General features: G+C 38.5%; 1 protein-coding gene across 1 annotated transcript in view; it reads right to left on the bottom strand.

Moving 5' to 3' along the window:
• Positions 1 to 1,431: 1,431 nt before the first annotated feature.
• Positions 1,432 to 23,448, bottom strand: part of CLIC4 (chloride intracellular channel 4) — an 86,876-nt gene continuing 64,859 nt past the window's right edge. The window contains exons 4-6 of the mRNA XM_053576133.1: positions 18,577 to 18,683; positions 5,677 to 5,858; positions 1,432 to 4,945 (exon numbers count right to left, since the gene is read on the bottom strand). Of these exons, the coding sequence (XP_053432108.1) occupies positions 4,781 to 4,945; positions 5,677 to 5,858; positions 18,577 to 18,683 (454 nt within the window). The 3' untranslated portion in view covers positions 1,432 to 4,780. The remainder of the gene's footprint in view (positions 4,946 to 5,676; positions 5,859 to 18,576; positions 18,684 to 23,448) is intronic.

The following is a 23,448-nucleotide window of genomic DNA, read 5'->3' as shown; positions in this document are numbered from 1 at the left end:
TTGTGGGAGGGGAAAGAGGAAACAAAGCTAGTCAGATGTGAATTGTATCTGTTGTAATAAACATGTTAAAAAATATATATATCATCTTGGTGTTTTAATGTTCTTCTCTGCTTATTGCAGCAGTATTGTGTTGCTGTAACCTCTAACCTACCCATCAATTACTTTAAGTTTTTACTAACTCTTGAGATCTTGTTAGACAAGTTCCCTTTCTTTTCCCACCTTCAGATATAAATTGGCTACTTAGGGACATGTATCTTCCATGTGAATTTCTGAAATTCATTTATTTGACACAGATTTGAAATTTTCTTTTTCTTTTTTTGATTTTTAATTTCAACTTCCTTGTTCATTCTTCTTCGTTTGAAGTACTCTTTTTTGTCTTCCTCTGGCGATGTTCTTGATATTAGTAGAGACGGGGTCTTACTCTGGCTCACTGCTGCTCTTACTGGTCTCGAACCTCTGAGCTCAGGCAATCCACCCGCCTCAGCCTCCCACAGCACTGGGACTACAGGCGTGAGCCACCACACCCGGCCCAGATTTGAAATTTTCATGCTTTTGACTTCTCCATTCATGAATATGGTATATCTATCCAGTGAGTAGATTTTCATTAGGTCTTTCAATGTCTTGTGCTTTTCTCCATAAAGCAAGTGCACATTCTTTGTTAGATTTGATACTAAATAGCTTAGGATCTTTATTTTTTAAAGCAATTTTTGTTTAGAATAGGTTAATATATTCATCAATTTGGAAAAGCTCAAGTACACATTAACGACTTCCCACCTATTTCCCTCATTCATCTAGTTTTCCTCCAGAAGAAACCAATGTTACCAATTTCTTTATTAACTTTTAAGATAGTATTTGTATGCAGTAATTTTTGTACCTCAATCTAGTATCCGGAAATCCAGATGAATTTTATTATTAATAATTTGTAGGTCATTTTGGATTTTATGCACACATGTTATCATTTGCAAAGAATATCATTGTCACTTTTTTTTCATCCCTCATTCCTTTTATTGGTCTTACTGCATTGGCTAGGATATCTCTAAAGTAGCTGTGGAAAGTAGTTAGACGGCAGCTAGGATAGAGGGCAACCTTTCTTACTGCTAACTTTGTTTCCTACATATATATGACATTCAGTGTACAGTGTTGGCAGAAATATTTATCAGTTTAAAAAAAGTCCCTAAAAATAAGAAACTTAGCAAGAAGAAAAACTATTGCTTAATTCTGTCACTCCAAAATAAATAATTGAAATATTTTGTCATATTTTCTTGAAATACAAAAAAAAAAAGTCCCTATGGCCCAATTTTGCTTAGAATGAATATCATGAGAATGTTTTTATCAAATTATTTTTGCACATACTGAGATGATCATATGGTTTTCTCCTTTCAATCTATTAAAAATGCTGAATTGCCCATAAGAAAAAAAAAAGTCTCAAAACAATTTTACCCCAAATTGTTATTTATTTTCATGAGGTGAGGGGAAAAAAGAACCGTTTATGATAGTGAAAATATACTTTATTTCTTTTTAATACAATAGCTGCCAGCAATATACTGGTATTGATGTTCCAGAGAAAAAAAAAAGTACAAGCATTCTACAATAAGCTTTCATTTGCTTGCTTGAGAAATTCTAAAGAAAATACTTCAATTCTGTTAAACATTATGGCTTGAAGAGTTGAAATTTTTTCCATGATAAAAATATAATTTTAGTGGCCCAAACCTTGATCATTTATAAAAGCTGGAGTAAAGAATGTCCATATATCAATAATGAATGCTTCCCTCTCTATGAATTAAATACTGGTTTATAACAAGTGTTAAGAAATTGGTAAATCAATAAACTTGATGAAATGTGTATCAAAGTATTCATGAAAAAAATACATTTTTATTTCTTCTCATTTTTACTTGGTAATATTCTCTAAATGGATTTTTTAAATGTACAGAAATAAAAGCTATCTACATATAACTCTGGAGAGATTCAAAACTCAACAGAAGTTAAAATGCCTATATTCTAGAGTTGATCCTCTTAGAGTAAGAATAAATGTCAGAAATCTCTTAATCACACATAGATTGCTCAAAGATTTAAATTAAGAAAGCCAAAGTTACCAAGAAACCTTATTTGAATTTCATCACAAATTTAACAGTCCCAGTAACAAAGATAACTATATAGAAAACCTGCACCTATATCTGAAAAGGGCAGTTAATATCAACTGGAAGAGAAGAGAGCCCTCCAGCTGCTGAATACAAAAACTTCTCAGAATCCCCTGGAAAAGGGTAAGACCTTCCATTCAGACTCCGAACTCCTTACTGAAGTATAACACAAAAGCTATTTCAATGAGGGGGAATTCTTATTTTTAAAAATAAAATCAGATGAGGTCCATTATGTGAGCCCATGAAAATTTTTATGCTCCAAATCTTTTAAGATTTTAAGTGAAAATAGACTAAGGTAAAAGAATGCGGTAGGATCATCTTTGTCTCTACAGTTTTTGTCCACCTAACACTTTCATTGGACTAAATTCTCTGATAAAGTAATAATAAAATCTGTCTTCACAGAGAGAGAAATAATGCTGCCTTTGTCAAAGTCGTAAAATACCTGCCTTCCTTGGATATCCAGATAAACAGCCAGGTATAATCCCTGGATAACTAAAAACAATGAAGAGACTACATATCCAGAGTGAAAACACTCTGAGTTTCAGAACGGGTTTCCCCCCCCACTCTATTTTGAGGAATGGAGCTCTTTCCTGTATCAGCCCTCTAGCCCTCCAGCCCTCCACTCTGCATTCACTGGTAAGAACAGATACCCACTTCTGTCAAATCTTTTTTGTAATTTAAGCTATGAAGCAAGGTTCAGTATCACCTGAATGACAAGTTACCTCTATTTAAAAAGTGGATTCAGAGTGGTGATGATGCCTGCCTGTGGACTGATACCGATGGGACACTTTCACCCACTGAAGCCACTGCAACATAATTTCTCAATAGGTAACTGGACAGTGCTTTCTTCCTAGAACCAGATAAATCATCATCCAACATTTAAGTAACAAAAAGACAGGGTGCTCAAACTTTTGATCAGCAGTAAGGAGTGCTAAGAAAGGTAAGGTAAGAAATCTCCCTGGGCCAAATGGATACAATATGGAGCTTCTCTTTATCTTTCTATACTAAACTAATTATTGATAGATTTTTTTTTTTAAATACCATATATGCTTATAAAACTCAGGCTGCTTCCATAAAGCCAGTGCTTATTAAATGTTAGCATACCAAAGAGGGAAAAACATTGCCGTTTTAAGCAATATACTTAAAATTTCAAAAAAAAACAGCCTATAAGAAATAGCACTTTCTATACAAGTTAGGTATAAAAACTGCAAAAGTATTATAGTCACAACCACAGTTTTCAGGAGTACTCAGAAAGTCCTTTTTCTTTTTAAGAATAAATGCATAGCAAATTTTTATTTTCACCAAGTTCATCTTCTATTATTAGAGCACAAAAATTGCTAGTTTAGGACTTGAATCTAAAAAGAAACAAAACAAAACATGCAGAATGCTATTTCTCAACATAGCTGTAGAAAAATTTAACTCAAAGAAGTGGAATGACTGAGACCAGGCAGGACTACAGTAAACAGACGCTCTCCACAACTATAATTTAGTCCAAAAGGCGTGAGCAATCCTCTCCACAAAGTAGGGGTGAAATAACAAAATTGATAATCTGTGCTTTATCTTGTTTTTAATATAGGATGGGCAATGCATTCTTCAGACCATCTACATTAAATATGCTTTAGAAACAAAATTGTACTTGCTATTTTGACAAACTCACCCTTCATTCTTTACATTAATTTCTGTATTTCTACATTACTAATAATTGTACTGCTACAGCTAAATCAACTAAGGATCAGTTTATGTAGTGTTGCTCCAAAGATCTACGAATAGCAGGCTCTATGCTTACCTAAAAAGGAACTTTTTAAAACAAAGGAAGAAAGAAATAATGTTCCAATAAATGGCACTGGGCAAAATATATATAACAAACACATTCAGACAGAGTCTCAGGTGCCCCTCAGTTACTATTATAAGGACAAAATGCTTGCAGAAGAATCTTGAGAAAAACCACCTCTCCCTCTAAACGTTTACCTTCTACATAGTGTTAGCTGTTTCAACTGAGAAGAAGGATAAATGCTTTCAGGCAAAAGTGAAACATCTACAAAGCAAAACAGCACAATCTGTAGTGACTTTCTGCAGAAGGCTCTCTTCTCTGGTGGCAATACTCCTTAGTACATATCCAGGATAGACTAAATTGAAACAGAATATTTCTGATACAGTAGCAATCCTTTCATATACTCTACTAAATATTATAAAATTTCGAAAAAATACATAAATATTCCTTGTACCATGGATTACACACCAGTTTGGGACCGCCTGATGAAGTCATGGCTACTATTTAACAGTTAAACATTGCACCTCAAAAGTTCTGCCATCTGTACACAGGGAAGGGACACAATGGTTAGGGCTCCTGAGAGATGGCAAATTACCTCTAAAGTGAAAAGTTTGTGATGGAGTGTCTCCAAATTAGAAGCGAGGAGGACATGGGTAGAGGAGGTAGGCAGGGTGAAAGGATTTTGAAATAATACTGCTTAGGAGTGTATATTTTAAGATAACTACTATACCTTGTCTATCCTTGATCCTAATCTTGAATAACTGCATGTTCATGCAAAATACAATTTCTACTCTAGGAAGAGGAGCAGACTGTTAAGAAAAGCATATTCTTAAGGGAAGATGTGAAGATATCTCTGTCGTGAAGTGCTATTTTACTTGGTCAGTCTTTTGGCTACATCACTATATGCTATTTCAACCTCCTTATCACTGGGACAGGTATTGGTGAACTCATCCCTTTTATATGCATTCGTTAAGTATCTCCAGATGCCAGTCATTCCTTTTGGAATATCAAAGTTGCGGTATTTCTTGGCCACCACCTGAAATACGAAGAGATCAAAAGTTAACGGATTTATTTTCCATGTCTTGTAAATGAAGCATATCTCTGATTTTAGAGACTATTATCAGTGCCATGAATCTCTAAGAATTGCTTCTCTTTGAAAAGAAATCTGTCACCATGATTCTAACCGGAGTTTTAAATAACAACCAAGACTGTGAGCTACACCAGGGATCCCAAAAATAACACCTGCCTTGGACGTCCAGAAAGACAGCCGAGGGTAATAATTCAATAAACACTTTAACACATACACGCATACTAGATCTCTATTTTTCCTGTCTTAGATCTTCCTGCACCACAGTGCTTATTACTATTCTACTTAGCCCCGTGCCTACCCAGTGTTTCACATAATAAAGGCCTTGATATTTTTTGCCCTGAATGGAAAAGGTCAGGTGATCACAAAATAGAATTTAACCATAAATTTGACGACATAAATCAGTATAGCAAACTCCAATTCAAAGTCATCTATTACATCTTTGAATTTGAGTGCAGTTACAGGAAAAAAATTCTTCTCATATGCCTCAATTTTAAGAAATAATTTTCCATTTAATGAATTCTAGAGTATTTAACTATTGCCTAAACCACACTAAGTTACACTATTTGGGGGGCTGCTAGTCACATGAGATGGGGAATGTTTTAAGCACAAAGGAGGTGCGACCTTAGCAAATGCAACCCTAGGTAATAGCAATGTCACACCACAGCCCACAGAACTACCTTGACAATATGCAGTTTGGGCAGCAGGTTGCAATCCGCTAAAGTCATTTCATTGCCATCCAGAAATTTACGTGTAGAAAACTTAATGTCCTCCATACTATTTTCATCAATTTCATCAGGGAGTGGAGAATTCAGGTAGTCATCCAGTTTCTGCAGGGTTTTCAAGAGACCCCTCTCGAGCGCTGAAAAAAGATGGGAATACTGTAAGAAGGAAAACCACCCAAGCCCCAAAGGGGAAGCATTATCCTTTCAGTCAGTGATTGTTCCCAACTGACATCAGGTACCGCAGAGCAAGACAAGTTCCTGGTCCCCTAGCACCTATATACAGGGTGGGAGGACGAGGCAAATTTGTTTAGGCGAATGTATAAATAAGCATGGTAGTTTCAGGCAACAGTATTTATAAAAACTTGTGTTTTTTGTTTTTGTTTTTTTGTGGGGTTTTTTTATGGTTTTTGGCCGGGGCTGGGTTTGAACCCGCCACCTCCAGTATATGGGACCGGTGCCCTACTCCTTGAGCCACAGGCGCCGCCCTATAAAAACTTGTTAATAACTAAATGCCCCATACATGAACACAGGTGACATTTAAACTGGAAAAATGGGTGGGAAAAGGCAAACATATTAATTCAAATCAAGGAATTTTGCAAAGATTCTTGCCTTCAATTTTAATTCCTGCTTCCCCAGGAGTAACTGGATTCACAACCAAGAAATGTGCTAAGAAACTCCAAAAACAAACAATTTAAGCAGTAGGCCTGGGATGTTTGCACTATCTTTTAAAAGATAAAAGCCAAGCCAGGGCCAGTAGTTCACAACTGTAATCCTGGCACTCTGGGAGGCCGAGGCAGGTGGATTGCTTGAGCTCAGGAGTTCAAGACTAGCCTCAGCAAGAGCGAGACCACATCTCTTTAAAAAAAAAAAAAAAAAATAGCCAGGCATTTGGCAGGTGGCTGAAGTCCCAGCTACTTGGGAGGCAGAGGCAGAAGGATAGCTTGAACCCAGGAGGTTGAGATTGCTGTGAGCTATAAGATCACTGCAATCAACCTCAGGCCAACTGAGTGAGACTCAAAAAAAAGCCAAGGATAGCATTATCTTATACAAAAGGTATAGAGGTCTGATTAGAATTCAATTTACAATACTGAAATGGGAGATTCTTCAACCAAATAGATTAAGATGCTATGATTATTAAGAATCAGAAATGGGACAGCGCCACCACTGTACATTTGGAAAGTCTAGGTTAGTGGCCCTTAGCAGAAAGGGAACAGGAATGTCATTAGAGAGGAAAACGGAGTAACAGCAGATGGACCTTCTTACCCTTTACCTCCTAATCCCCCTTCCCCTCTCATGCTCAAAATAAATGAATTCACACTGATTACAGTAACTTGCCATAAAAGAAAGTAAGTATCATGAGATGACAATCCATGTAGTTGTAATTTGAATAAAGTTGGGCCCTTTAAGGAAAAAGGTAAAATTTTAATGCTGCATATCTGATATTTCACGGGCAACATAAAAATGCTCTAACCCAATACCTCTTCTTCCAAATTGCTGCCACCCACTTATCCCTTGGTCCCTTCATGGTAGTCTGGGCAACAGGTAGTAGTCTTAGTTAGGTAAGTGGCTATAGGCAGGATGAGGAATGAAGATATTTTTAGAGATAAACCAACAGAGCTCGGAAACCAAAATTCATCTGGAGAAAGGGGAGCAGATATATTCAATAAAATATAACTTGAGTCTCTACCACGTGCCAAGTCTTGACTTATTTATTTAATTTATTGAGACAAGAGTCTCACTTTGTCACCCTTGGTAGAGTGCGGTGGTGTCATAGCTCACAGCAACCTCAGACTCTTAGGCTCAAGTGATTCTCTTGCCTGAGCCTCCTGCGTAGCTAGGACTACAGGCGCCCACCAGGATACCCAGCTATTCTTAGAGACAGGGTCTCTCTCTGGCTCAGGCTGGTCTCAAACTCCTGAACGCAAGTGATCCACTTGCCTCAGACTACCAGAGAGCTAGGATTACAGGTGTGAGCCACCGCTCCGGCCCCCAAGTCTTGTTTCAAGCATTGATAAATTTCATGTTTAAATACAACATAAAAGGTTCCTAATTCTCAGAGAGTTTTAAGAAGTGCAAAGAAGCTAGGCAGTAACAACACCCAGGGTGAATGCTGGTGCCATTTACTGAAACAATTACCTTCCTAGAGGGAAAAGAGCCTTAGAGGATGTGGAGATGAGTTCAGTTAATGTGCTGAGTTTGAGGTGCCTGCAAAGATAGGTGAGACGTCCAACAGACAAGCCTTCACTGCCACAGACTGGGCTGGAACGATATTTGGACGTCCTGACATAAATGAAAAATGAGACCACGGAACAAAGGAGTGGCAGAGGGCCTAGAGAAAGCCCAAAGGAAGGTCATACAAAGGGAAGGGAGGAGGAAGACTCTGCGGAGGAGATTAAAAGGGAAGAAATACACTCAATGGAATCTCAGAATTCAAGGCTGGAAATACCTAATCTTTCCTACGAGGCAGACCCTACAGACGGCTGTAGCACTGGATTCCACCTGTATGCAAAAATACAACCGATTTTTATAAAGATCCTATATCCAGTAACATTGCTAATTCGCTTTTTTTCTTACAGTTTACCTGTAGATTCTTTTGGATTTTCTACATATACAGTTTTATTCTTTCAGAGTAACTACATATTCATTCCTTTCTTTACAATTCTCTTAACTTCCTTTTTCTTGCCTTATTTAATGGCTAAGTACTGGCTCAGACTACTGGTAAAGTGCTAAGTAGAAATAGTGACAGTGGGCCTCCTTTTCTAGTTCCCAATCTTGAGGAGAAATCTTTCACTATTTTCTCGTTAAGTATGATGAATCCTATAGTTTTTTATAGAGTTTCCTTATCAGGTGAAGGAAGTTCCCTACTATGCCTACTTTGCTAAGACTTTGGAAAAAAAAAGAAATGAGTACCATGACTAAGTATTAAACTTTTATCAAATGCTTTCTTCTGCTTCTATTGCAATGGCCATGTAATTTTCCCCTTTATTGGTCTGATGATTTAAACAGATTTTTGAATGTTTAAATAATCTTCCATTCCTGAGTGAAACTCCATTCAGTCGTGTGCCATTATCTTTTTTCATATTGCTGGATTTGGCATCTGTGTTCAAGAGAGAGACTGTCAAAGGCTGGGCGCAGTGGCTCACGCCTGTACTCCCAGCACTCTGGGAGGCCAAGGCAGGTGAATTGCTTGAGCTCAGGAGTTTGAGACCAGCCTGAGCGAGAGCAAGACCCAGCCTCTACTGAAAGGAGAAAAACTAGCCGAGCGTTATGGGGGGTGTCTACAGTCTCAGCTACTCGGGAGGCTGAGGCAAGAGGATGGCTTGAGCCCGGGAATTTGGGGTTGCTGTGAGCTATGATGACACCATCGCACTCTACCCAGGACAACAAAGCAAGACTCTATCTCAAAAGAGAGAGTGAGATTACAGGTGCAAGCCTTTCTTCTGATGTTCTTGGGTGGTGTTGTTATCAAGGTGGCCCTTAAAAAGCAAGCTGGAAAGTATTCCCTCTCTCTTCTGTTCCCTGGAAAAGCACGTGCAAGTCTGATGCTACTTCTTCCCCAATGCTTGGAAGAACTCACCGACAAAGCCGTCTGGATCTGGAGTTTCTTGTTTAAGTGTAAGATACAAGACTATTCACATTTTCAATTCCTTCTTATGACAATTTCCTTCCACTGTACTTTCTGAAAATTTCTCCAATAGTTTCAAATTTATAAGCACAAAATTTATCATAATATTCTTCGAAAGTCATTCTAATGTAAGATTTGTAGTGATCCTTTTTTATTCCCAATATTGGTTTTTGCTGCCTTTTCTAACTTTTCTTGATTTTCCTTAAGGATTTGTCAATTTTTATTTATGAGACTTTTCGAAAAACCAGCTTTTAGGGTGGCGCCTGTGGCTCAGCGAGTAGGGCACCGGCCCCATATGCCGAGGGTGGCGGGTTCAAACCCAGCCCCGGCCAAACTGCAACAAAAATATAGCCGGGCGTTGTGGCAGGCGCCTGTAGTCCCAGCTGCTCGGGAGGCTGAGGCAAGAGAATCGCGTAAGCCCAAGAGTTAGAGGTTGCTGTGAGCCGTGTGACGCCACGGCACTCTACCCAAGGGCGGTACAGTGAGACTCTGTCTCTACAAAAAAAAAAAAAAAGAAAAACCAACTTTTAGCTTTGTCAATCTATCTATGTTTTCTATTTCAGTATATTCTGCTCTCTGGTATTTCCTTCCTTCTACCTTCTTGGATGGAATTTGCTGGGTGTTTGTTTGTTTTTTGAGACAGAATCTCACTATGTTGCCCTTGGTAGAGTACGGTGGCATCAGAGCTCACAGCAACATCAAACTCTTGGGCTTAAGTGATTCTCTTATCTTAGCCTCCCAAGTAGCTGGGACTATAGATGCCTGCTGAAGTGCCTGGCTATTTTTTTTGTTTCAGTTGTCATTGTTGTTTGGCAGGCCTGGGCTGGGTTCAAACCCGCCACCCTTGTTGTATGTGGCTGGCACCCTAGCCAATGAGCTACAGGAACCGAGTTGAATTTGCTATTCTTTATCAAACTAAATCCTCACAGTGGATACTTTAAATCACCAATTTTTAACTCTTCTATTTTCTAATATATACATTTAGAGACATAAATTTCCTTCAGGCATAGCTTTAGCCATATCCCACAAACTGAGACACATTATTTTTTTGGTCAGAGAAACATTCCGTATGATTTCAATTTTTTGAAAAAATTTTTAATCTGTTTCACTGCCCAACTTTACCGTCAATTTTCTTTTTTTTTTTTTTTTTAAAGAGATTTTATTTATTTATTTTTTGCAGTTTTTGGCCAGGGCTGGGTTTGAACCCGCCACCTCTGGCATATGGGGCTGGCACCCTACTCCTTGAGCCACAGGAGCCACCCTACTGTCAATTTTCATAAGTGTTCATGTGCATCTGGGGAAAAAAGCATATTGTGAAGTCGGGTTTAATTATTGTCTAAACTATTAAATTTATCTACTGAATTCGTTAACTTCACACACTATATTTTTAAATTCTAGGCCTTCCATTTGATTCTTTTTTGTAATTTCCACATGGCTAAAATTCACCATCTTCTTTTATTTTTTGAGCATATGAAAGTTATTTTAAAGGTGGCGCCTGTGGCTCAAGGAGTAGGGTGCTGGTCCCATATGCCGGAGGTGGCGGGTTCAAACCCAGCCCTGGCCAAAAAACCACACACAAAAAAAAAAAAAAAGTTATTTTAACATCAGTGTCTGGTAAGTGAATACCTTTTAGTTTGCAATATACCTTTTAAAAGGTATTAGTTATGTTTAGTTCAAGATATGAACTCTTCTAATACTAACAGACTTTGTGGTTTTTTTTTTTTTTTTTGCGACAGAGCCTCAAGCTGTCACCCTGGGTAGAGTGCCGTGGCATCACAGCTCACAGCAACCTCCAACTCCTGGGCCCAAGCGATTCTCTTGCCTTGGCCTCCCAAGTAGCTGGGACTACAGGCGCCCGCCACAACGCCTGGCTGTTTTTTGGTTGTAGTTGTCGTTGTTTGGCAGGCCTGGACTGGATTCGAACCCGCTAGCTCTGGTGTACGTGGCTGGCGCCTTAGCTGCTTGAGCTATAGGCGCCAAGCCTACTAACAGACTTTTTAAGCTGTTAAATTTATAAACTCAGGGTTGGTTTATATTTTTTAAAAAAAATCACATACATCCTCCTCCTAATTCTTGTTATTAAACTAAATCATCATTCTTGCTTCCCTGACTAGATGTTCTTCAAAAAATAGAGCATGTGCTCGTTTCGCCTAAAATTCACGGAAGTCACTTAAGAACACATCAGACGCTTGGTGAACACATAAGCCCAGACTATGGAAGGCCAAGAACTATGTATAAAAGTTTTGGGTTTCTTAAAACGTTGGAGATGATTCAGAAAGAAATTAGGCGAAAATGCAGAAGGAGAGGGCTGAACGAGCCGGCCTGCCGCCTTCCTCCCTCTCTCCCCTTCCTCCCTCTCTCCCCTCCTTCCTCCTCCCCTCCCTTCTTCGTCTCCTGTCTGTGGCTCCTCGCTCTCCTCACAACTGCTCTTTTCTCCACCCGTAAATGTTTAGTAAACGCCTGCTGTGTGCAAAGCATTGCTCCAAGAGCTGGAATGTAGCAGTGACAGACAAAACTCCTTCCCCTTGTGGGGGAGGCCTATGTTCTAATGGGGGTAAAACACACAATAAATAAAACCAGTGACTTTTACAGCAAGCTGGATAAAAGCAGCTCTTTCTTTCACCCAGCTCTAGCTAACTGAGTGGTTTTTAGCAGCCACTCAGTTGTTTGTTTATATGGGAGAGCTTGGTGAGAGAAGAAGGGGTAACTGGACAATCTTGAACCTCTAGAATCACAGTCAGCAAAAATGATGCAGGCGTTGTGAGAGTTCCAAGAAACTGAGAATGAGTGAAGGAACTGCGGGTAGGTACGCGGGGCTCCTCTCCCTCGCTCACTGAGACGGCTTCCCACTGTTTCAAGTAATTCATTCTCTTTGATTCTCTCTCAATCTCTCTCACTCTAACTTGCTGTATCTTTCTTGCCAAGGGAATATTTAATTTTTAAAAAAAAGGCAAAAAAAATGTAGAATGAGTACGTGAAAATGTAGACTAAATACTTTTAAAGTCAGATAAATGAAGAAGTATTTGTGCCTGGATGTTGTATCTTTTGTGGGAGTGGGAATGAAGCAGACGCTGCATATTGCTAGAGAACACAACAGTCTTTTAAAATATAAAGAAGAACTGGTAATATCGTTTACTTGGGTAAACATCAAACCAACTGGAATGTGTTGCCTCAAGTGACAAGATCAAAGATCTATTTTATTAATAAAAGATCACCCTGGGCGGCACCTGTGGCTCAACAGAGTAGGGCACTGGTCCCATATGCCGGACATGGCGGGTTCAAAGCCAGCCCCGGCCAAAAACTGCAAAGAATAAATAAATAAATAAATCACCCTAGCCATAGCCATGATTAAACTTCCTTATTTCTTAGAGGAAATGTAAGCAGCAAAAGACACTGAAACCCAGTAAAATGCAGCTGAGGCATTAGGAGGGTTCAATGAGAACTAGAGAAGTTATGGGGAATTCAAGCCATTTAAAAAATAAAAGATTAAAAACGCAAAGCTATAGCTGTAACTTTTTGCTAATTACATGCAAGGTAGTGATGATGCATATAGATAAACGAAATGTAAAGTTTATAAATTAAAGAGAATGTGTGTCCAATATGAGGAACAGCCAAGTTAATAGAGAGTTCAGGGCATGATGAAAAAATTTCCATGGTTATACCAAAAGGAAAAAGAAGAAAAGGAGAGAGCAGAATCTCAGGGTTACAAAAGAACTAAAAGATTCAGTATGCTTCCTATTAAAAACAGTGAATATAGAATAAATAGTTATTAGAGTATAGGAACTTGTTCTCTGATCAGATTACAATGAACAGAACCTTAGTCTCTAAGGAAGACAATGACGCCTGAATTTTTTTTTTTTTTTGAGACAGAGTCTCACTGCATTGCCCTCAGTAGACTGCCGTGCCGTCACAGCTCACAGCAACCTCCAACTCTTGGGCTCAAGTGATTCTCTTGCCTCAGCCTCCCAAGTAGCTGGGACTATAGGCACCCACCTTAACGTCCAGCTATTTTTTGGTTGTAGTTGTCATTGTTGTTTGGGCTGGGTGTATGCGGCTGGCGCCCTAGCCACTGAGCTATAGATGCCGAGCCTGATGCCTGAATTTAAACACTATGATTATTATTATTATTATTATTATTATTATTATTTGTGGGTTTTGGCGGAGGCTGGGTTTGAACCCACCACCTCCAGCATATGGGACTGGCGCCCTAGCCCTTTGAGCCACAGGCACCACCCTGAATTTAAACACTAAAATAAAGTCTCACATGCAACTTGAGTGATACGGCAAGTATGAGTACCTGATCCAAATTAATCCTTTTCCTGAATTACTTCTCAAACATAAAAATAAAATATCCCAAATTTATAAGGTTCATATATGTCATAACGTTTTACCCCTAGACGTAAGGCACCACACTGATAAAAACTAGCAAGACAGCACATTATAGTGTTCTTTCTATAATTCTCGACTTAGCAAAGCACTTTTATTTATTTATTTTTTTTTTTTTTGAGACAGAGTTTCACTTTTTTTGCTTTTGGTAGAGTGCTGTGGCATCACAGCTCACAGTAACCTCAAACTCCTGAGCTTAAGCAATTCTCCTGCCTCAGCCTCCCAAGTAGCTGGGACTACAGGCACCCGCCAGCCCTGGTGCATGTGGCTGACGCTCTAACCACTGAACAACAGGCGTCCAGCCAGCAAAGCACTTTCAACGAAGTTTACAATACCTGACTAGAACATTAGTCACGCAGTTGTAAATTGTAAATCATGCTTGTCAGAATAGAGTATACATGTATATTAATTGAAAACAAAGAATGATGAATCAGTTTGATACAAATTTTATGTATCGACACAAGGTATTGACCAACAAAAACAAAATCAGAGGTACCAAGAGGTGCTAAACAGCACCATTCAATTAAGTTTTAAAGACTAATATCATCATAAGGGAGTATAAAGTTAGTTAAAAAACAAAAACAAAAAAAAACAGGGTAGGCACCTGTACTCAGTGGTTAAAGAAAAAAAAATCAAATAAAGAATGTTGAGGTTAACCACTGGGGGGCAGTAGCAGGCCAAAAGAAAATAGCTCCTCGTCATGTATAAACTATTTTCAAGTAGCATTATTATACTCCAATAACCCTGCTGATATCTCTAAAAGCCTATTTCAAAAGCTTTCAAAAAATCAATAAGTGCAAAGAGGTTGACATAATCAGCTTAAAATTAATTATGAAAATTAAAACACCCCTTTTACTGAGAATACAACCAAAGAAACAAGATTCACACCCACCATCGCCAGGGTGTGGGGAAATGAAATCTTCCATGTTAGTAGGAATAGCAACTGGTACAGATTTTGAGAATTTGACAAAACACAGCGAAATTTAAAACGGACAAATCTTTTACTTGGAATCTAGCTCAAGGACATTCACTGGCGGCTCTGTTTGTCATAGCAAAAATCACTTGAGACAATCATTAGATGCCTATCAACAGGGAAATGGGTCAATAAAAACCCATATTGTAGAGTACTAAGCAGAATTTCTAAAAAGGGAAGTAAACCTGTATTTTGATATGGAAGGGTTTCTACCACATAAGTGAAAAAGACAACTGCGTGTGAATATGCACACAATACTCATTTACAGAAAATGTTCGCAAAATTACACAGAAAAAAGGATGCATGCAAAATTGATGGAAAGGTCATGTGATGTGATTAACAAGGGGCAACGATGTTTTATTAAATTTATTTCTCAACTATTTGAACTTCAACAAGCATATATCTCTTGCTTGTATGATCTGAATGAGTAAAATTCAAGGCAGAAAACATTCAATGTAACAACAGTGCTTCTGTTAGTGAAACGTAATCTAATTCATGACGAAGTCGACAAACACCAAAAATTATAAGCACTTACATGAATGAAACTATACAGCAGAACCTCTATAAGTTGACCACCCAAGGGACTGTAACAAACTGGTCAACACATGCAGGTGGTCAACATAAGGAACTAGGCCTCCTGTACTGACGTACATGTGGTTCATGTCAAGTCTGTGAAGATTAGGTCAACTTAGGGAGGTGGTCAATGTAGGGAAGTGGTCAACGATGAAGGTTCTACTGTGTTTTAAAGCTACTGCTAGGTTTAATAAAGGGTAATCGCAGGGTAATAAAGGTAATTACAGGGTAATCAAAGGGTAATCAGTTTTAAAGGCTAGACTTCCATCACTGGAAAATGGAAAAAGGTAATGGGTATCTAAAGATGATTAAATATGCAATACAGTTTTATAGCTATGATGATAAACAACCATCCTCTGACTCCCAATACTTTACCTGAGAAAAAGCAAGAGAGCAAGTGAGAAAAAGAGGAAGAAAAAAGGTTTGGGGGGGGGACAGAGGAGAGGGAGAGCAGAGGTAAAGGGGACAGAGGGATCCTGAGTATAAAGGAGCTAATCAAAACCTCTCAGATTCCTTGCCTCCATTTAAAAATAGGAGTTTGCCTTCATTTCTCTCTGAAGAAAATACAAATGCTAGTTACTTTTGATATCTTAATAATTACATAAATTAGTATCACAGAATTGAAAAAACAGGAGCTGAGACAGATCATATACCTAATCCATTCCCATAAAAGAAATTACCCATTAGTTGCTCTTCTAATGTTTCAAAGGTTACACAAACTTTACTCCCAATCAACCTGAACACATTACTAAAAGAATTATGTATTTTGTCTTTCATCAGTGTTTCCTTTTATTTTATTCTTTTTTTTGGCCAGGGCTGGGTTTGAACTCGCCACCTCCGGTATAAGGGGCCGGCACCCTACTCCTTTGAGCCACAGGTGCCACCCCTTTTATTTTATTCTTTAAACCCTTTTACTTTATAACCCTGTCTAAGCACACTGGCCCTTCAAGTTTCACTGTCACCAAAACTGTAGCATGCAGGTATCTGATGCCTTAGTTAGAATTAGGTCCTAAAAGGCCTTAAAATTGCCCAAACATACTGGATTTTATAAAAAAAAAAAAAAAAAATACAACAGGCTAATAAAACAAATCAAAGGCTTATCTACTCTGATTCACCATGTAAAATGACAAATATATCTCTGTGTAAACTGTCAATATTTGAGTGGGTGTTTGGGGAAATAAGGAGGTGAATCACTAATTCTTAGCATTAGTAAAGGCGTTCCATTGCACCAAACAGATACAAGACTTGCAGCAAACATACAAAGGAGAGACTTCTTAAGCTCCAAAGTGATTTGAAACACTGCTTTCTAAAGTCTCATGGCAGTGACAGGTCTCTGTGGAAGTTGCTTGGCAACTGGAATTTATTTACCAAGAGGTAATTTTATATAAAGCCTTCCAGGTTATGCACACTAGTAACACACTATGTTGTTTGTTCTTCTCAGTTAGAACATTCTGAGGACAGCTAATAGTAGGTGGCTACTTAAGACAGTAACAAATAGATAGGAAAAAATAGAATACAAAGTTATACTTAAATGAGTCACTTTTTCCCTTGTCTTCCCTCATCTCCCAAAGCAAAAGCAAATACATTGTATTTCTCTCTCTTCCCCACCAAGTGTCAGAAGAAATTCAACCACCTTCCAGCTCCCAAAAGTTGCATAGGGAAATAAACACATCATAACTTTAACTAAGATTACTCAAAGAACCATGCGGTAAGAGAATCTGGATATAAAAGGATAGTTTTACTAGAAGTACACACAGTTGGCCTGCATGAGGAAGAGTAAAACAGGAAAGACAAAAAAAAACAGGAAAGACACCATGCCAACCTGAGGGACAGGGAGACCCCGTCTCTACCAAAACTAGAAAAATCAGCCAGGTGTGACAGGCATCTGTAGGGCCAGCTACTCAGGAGGCTGAGGCAGGAGGATGGCTTGAACCCAGGAGTTTAAGGTTGCTGTGAGCTAGGCTGAGGCCATGATGATACTCTAGCTTGGGCAACAAAGTGAGATTCTGTCTCAAAAAAATAATAATTAAAAAATAATAAAAAGGAAAGACATTGTAGAAAGGAGGACTCCTATATAAGCATTTACTTAGTGTGTATATTGCTTAGGGAGAAACATCACTCAGAAAAAAGGCCAATTACTAAAGAAAACTACTTCCAAACCAAGGCAGCTACTGGAACATGTTATAAGATATAAGCCAGGTCTGAGTACCAAAATTTTTCCCTGTCCTTCACCAGAGAAAAAATTTCATGCAGTATTATTCCAGAAACCAACAGCAAAGGACAATGAAATTCAATGCTGTATTATAAAACGCTGCAGTCTTTAAATCGAATGGTAAAATATAGCCTGAATTGCTTGGAAATCTGCCTACTGAAATAATGCAAGTATTTCACTTTTTAAAAGATATTTGTTCTTGTTTAGCACAGATTTTTCCCCTTTGGATTCTTGTTCATCTGTTGCCAGAAACTTGCAGTCAAAAGAACCACACCCAAGCGACCAAACTATCTGAAACTACGATAAATTATAATATTTTTAGAAGCCTGCTTTACTGGTTATTACTGCTACTTTTAAATAAACACTAATGATCTCTATAAAGATTTCCCCAGAGAAAACAATGGTTTAACATCCCAAAGAGAAGAAAAAGGGATATTACTGAAAGTAGTTAATTCACGGTTCATTAAATGGAGCCTTTTTAAAGAGACTTCCATTCGCTAAGTTTGTTTGGTAAATGAAATAATAAAATGACTCCTTTAATAAATAAAGGAACATTGCACCTATACTACTTACATAATTCTCACCATGAAAATATGACTTGAAAATAAAATTCTAGTTTTAGAATGCAGAGAAATTTGGAAGGCTAGTGAGTCTAATTACTTTCTTAAAGCAACTCCAAAAATTGCTCTTTAAGGGTAATTAACACACAAAAAAAAACTCAGGCTGATTTTGGGCTGCTGACAACAAAGGGCAAACAAAACGTTTTGTAATAGTTTAAGTTGAACTCCATCAATCCATTCCTAAATCTTCGCATAGCTTCCTTCACACTAACTTCTCAAAAGACTGTAAGAACAATTAGATTCGGTAAACATTTTATCACCTACCCACCACATGTACTGTGCCGCTAAAAAGAAGCACAGAGAAAAAGCAATTTGAAGACTTACTCTATTTGTCATCAAATTTCTGATCAACTCTGAAAGACAGTTTTTAATATTTATAGGAATGCTGAAGTATTGGTTTATAATCACTGTCATTGTCTTCTGTTGTTCATTTGTTGTCGTGGCAATTCAATTTTTTGTTTTTTACCTTCATTAGCCTCTGGCCTTGAATTCTTGATATATGCAGAGAATTTGGCAAAGATGTCCATTCCAGCAGTATTTGACTCTGGGTGTTTTGGTGAAAGCTTTAAGTACCTAAATAGGAAAGGTGATAGATTACAAATCCTTCAAAGATACATTAAGGTAAGTTTTCTCAATCAACAAACCACAATGCTAGCAATCACTAGACATCTTTTAACAGTTATTACTCTAAGAAATGCCATCAGCTGTTTCTTCCTTAGGAAACAAAGCTCTGAACAGTTCACATATTAATATTCTGGCAACGACAGGGCATCGACAGTCCACCTCCAACAGATAAATTGAGATGCTGGGGAGAGAGCTGACTTGTTCAGAGATTTGTGCCAAGCCAACGGGCGTCTTGGAATGAGCTCTCTGGAGCAGCATGGTCCAAGAGAACTTCCTGAGATGACGGAATTGTTCTCCAGCTTCATTGTCCAATATGGTGGCCATTAGTGCCGTGTAGCTATTTGGATACAAATTAAGATTAATCACAAAATGAAATATTCACTTCTTCAGCTGCACTGGTCACATTTCCAGTGCTCAGCAGTCACTGGACAGCACAGCTCTAGAGCCTTCTCAGACACTGCTGCCAAATCAGACCCTTAGTATGCTGTGCACTGAGCCAGCGCGGTGCAGCGGGACCAGAGAACCCTGACAGGAGGGAAAAGGCCTACTTTGGTCAGGCATCTTGATGACCCACAGCAGGTAAAGGACAAGAACTGCTGGTGGCAGATCATTCACTTCAAACCTACACCCTGGGACTTGCAAAATCTCCGGTATAGTACGGTTAAGAGTATCAAGAGCAATAGGAAAATGGGATGTCAGAAATGAAACTGAAGCATGCTCTGTTACGTTGTTGCAAAGTTTTTCTGCTTTGAGAACAGACAGGGCACAGAAGCTTTTTAAAAACACATCCCCCTGTATTTTACATATTTAGATCTCAAACACACATACTCAGTGTGTATTTCTCCTTCAAACTGGAAAACACATGTGAAAGGGCTGTTCAGCAGGGCTTGCACCCGCTCCAGAGAATCAGGACTAGCAGAATGCAGGTTTAGTCCCATTTAGGGAAGATAAATCAGTGTGGAAATGTCACTAGGAAATGGATGTGGGGACAGCAAGGCTTTAGAAAAAATCTTACAATGAACCAGTTATTGCGGTTTATTAAAGACGCTGTTTTGCCAGTTTTCTTTAAATGAAAAATGAAGATGAGGTCGTTTTGTTTGTTGTTGGGGATTCATTGAGGGTGCAATAAACCAGATTACACTGATTGCATTTGTTAGGCAAAGTCCCTCTTGCAATCGTGTCTTGCCCCCAAAAGGTGTGGCACACACCAAGGCCCCACCCCACTCCCGCCTTCCCTCTCTCTGCTCTTCCTTTCCCCCACCGCAACCTTGTCATCAATTGTCCTCATATCAAAATTGAGTACATAGGATTCATGCTTCTCCATTCTTGTGATGCTTTACTAAGAATAATGTCTTCCACTTCCATCCAGGTTAATACAAAGGATGTAAAATCTCCTTTTTTTAATGGCTGAATAGTATTCCATGGTGTACATATGATGAGGTCGTTTTTGAAAGAAACTTAGTTCAGTTGCAAGTTGTGTTTCAGTTTAGTTTTTATATTCCTGCTTCTTCTGTTTACTTCTTTTAATTCAGTAAGAAATGTATCTTCTAAAAATGCGGCATGGTACTATACCAATAAGGAGGATGTAAAATATCTGTGGAACACCTAACTCAAGGTATCTTTCTTTTTAGTAGGACTACCTAGTCTACCAGTAGGAGACTCAATTATCTCTCAGTTTTTAAGCTTAAAGATTTCTCTTATAAACACATTTATTTACATAAAGCATTTTTCAATGAAAAATTATAGTAAATGAGTTTCACCCAAGTTCATATACCTATGTCTGTCTATATTTTTCCTCCTCCTAACTGCAGAAGTTTCCACACTCTTTCTCCTATTTTCTTTTTGCCTGAGCTGAAAAAGTTAATCCCAGGTCCAACAAGCCTGGACTTCCCTTGACTATAAAAACAACCAGCCTCCTGAAATGTTTGTGCTGCTTGTAATACACACCTTCACTGATCCATTGCAAACAAAAATAGTGCAGGGAACAGAAGTGCCTTTTCAAACATCTATGTTTTCCTCTAGCCAAGTTTCCCAAATTAGTCTTCTTTTCCCCAACCAGTATTTAACTGCACCCACTTTTTCTAATGAAGTAAACCTCATAATTCTCAAAATAACTTACAGGAAGGCAGGTCTGAATTACCAATCATTTTATATATTCATTTTTATAATTCTTATGATTATTGAATGGGGTGTAAGGATGAGCATATAAAAGCATATCTCCTACTGTACTTGTAAAAATTCACAAGAGCTCCAACTAGAGAAACATCTTGGTGAACCAGTAAAATGAAGGATGGGCGGCACCTGTGGCTCAAGGAGTAGGGTGCCGGCCCCATATACCGGAGGTGGTGGGTTCAAACCCAGCCCCAGCCAAAAACTGCAAAAAAAAAATGAAGGAGGGCTTATTATCAGCATATAAAAATAGATGCTATTGGGTGGTGCCCGTAGCTCAGTGGTTACGGTGCTGGCCACATACACCAAGGCTGGGGAGTTCAAACCCGGCCTGGGCCTGCTAAAACAACAATGACAACTGTAACAACAACAAAAAAAAAGCCAGGCATTGCGGCGGGCACCTGTAGTCCCAGCTACTCGGGAGGTTGAGGCAGAGAATCACTTAAGCCCAAGAGTTTGAGGTTGCTGTGAGCTGTGACACCATAGCACTCTACTGAGGGCAACACAGTGAGACTCTGTCTCAAAAAAAGAAAGAAATCATGTCATTTGCAGCAACACAGATGGTCATTACCTTAAGTAAAGTAAGTCAAACACAAAAAAACAAATATCACAAGTTCTCGCTTATATGCAGGAACTAAAAAAATTGAACATGTAGAGATAGAGAATAAAAAAATAACAAAGACTGGGGAAAGTGAGTGGAGGTGGGGAGATGATGCCCAGAAGTGGTTAAAAGGTGTAGACATACAGTTAGACGACTATACTTAACAAAAACATGAACTCAGGTGGCAGGAGGTGGATACCCTAAAACTCTGATTTGATCACTACACTTTATACACATACAGCAAATTTTTTGTGCCCCATAAATTTGCACAATTTTTTAAGAAAGGAATACTATAGCTAAAAGAGAACATGTACCCCAAATCTCTCATTTTGCCTAAAAGGAAGGAAATTATGTTCCAGAAAGCGTACACACTTGACCCCAAAGTCTGTCGGGTAAAAGTGTGAACAATCTAAAGCTCAGACACTTTGTCTACAGGTCCAGTGTCTTCTTTTTGTCCTATTACAGGTCAGATTCTCTCTAATAGATCAATCAAACTAAACTAGTAGCTCTACATTCGATTTTTTTTTACACCTTCCGCAAATATTATATTTTAATTCATCCATTATTATTAATTTTAGCAAATAGCTTGATCAAGCAATAATGTTCAATTATTGTGAGCATTCGCCTTAACATTTCACAAAAAGAGAGGCAAATAATTCATAAAAGCCTACTTGTGAATGGCAGAAGAGAAATGATCACCCAGGGTATTTAGACTTTTAGTCCTGACTAGCTAGGAATACTTGTATGCTTTTGGGAAAGATCGCAAACATTTTCTCCTATCTTTTATGTTAGTACAAAGGCTGATGACACAGCCTACTAAATAATCCGTGTAAATTCTTTTACTGCAGTTCTCATTTGTAAAAATGGGTTAATAACACTTTACTGGGAACTCTCTTCCAAATTTATTTACTTTCTTTCTATACCAGTGTTTTTCGATCTTTTTTTATCTCACGGCACACTCGAACCTGTAGTTGAACGTCTGTGGCATACTTAAATTACACTGATCAAAAAAAAGAGCAAAAAAAATATACATTTTTCTTCTTTCAAAAAATTTAATGACCTTTAAAAATTTTTGTGGCCCATCTGACGTCCTCTCACGGCCCACCAGTGTGTCGAGGCATACCAGCTGAAAATCACACCTCTAGTCCAACACTTATCAGTAAGTTAGCCAAATATACAGGCCTGTTTCAGTTAAAAACCCAAGTTTCAGAGGTTTTTGGCAAAGCAGTTCCTTCATTCAACTAAGAAAAATACAAATATACTTTCCTCGGAGAAGAAAAAGTTCACATTGAACCCTGTAGTTACAAACTCCAGCAAATTGGTTCAAGCTTTCCATTTGTCTCTGAATTTTAAACAACTGCAGAGTAGACAATTGCTTGCATTTATGTTTGTCAAGACTAAGTCAGGAAGTGCTCACATAAAAACACTGTGTTCTCAGTATCCCTGAAAGCCAAGAAACATGTCATTTCAAAAGCTAGATTCTAACCCACCAGCTTGCACAACTCTTCTGTTCTCTCATCCTATCTAGAAAAGAAAAAGGCTTACAAGCAGCTCAGACAGAGGATCAGCAACAGAGACCTGAAGACCACACTGTCCTAAAGGGAAAGACAGCAAGGACGGTCCCTGGCGCCCTACGATACAGAGCAACAGAGGAAAGGGAAGGGAAGGCAGGTGGTGATGCAGAAATGCTTCCTCCTCCTATCCATCCTCTATAAACAATTGTGCCGGAAAGAAAGAGAGGCCATTGGATTAGCATTGCACATTACAGGTGCAGAGCCCACTAAAGGGACGGCAGTCCTGCTCCAAACCTGCAGGTTCAACACATACAAATACATAAAAATTCATCAAAAGTTAAGCTTCACCCTGTTTTAAAGGATTGCACCAAATTACGTTTGATAACTACCTTCAGTCCCACTTGCTTAGAGTCAAGTAAACTAACTTTGA

The sequence above is a fragment of the Nycticebus coucang genome, chromosome 22 (assembly GCF_027406575.1).
Source record: "Nycticebus coucang isolate mNycCou1 chromosome 22, mNycCou1.pri, whole genome shotgun sequence".
NCBI classification, from domain to species: domain Eukaryota; kingdom Metazoa; phylum Chordata; class Mammalia; order Primates; family Lorisidae; genus Nycticebus; species Nycticebus coucang.
The sequence above is the reverse complement of the archived record's forward strand: the minus strand, read 5'-3'. Positions and strand labels throughout refer to the sequence as shown.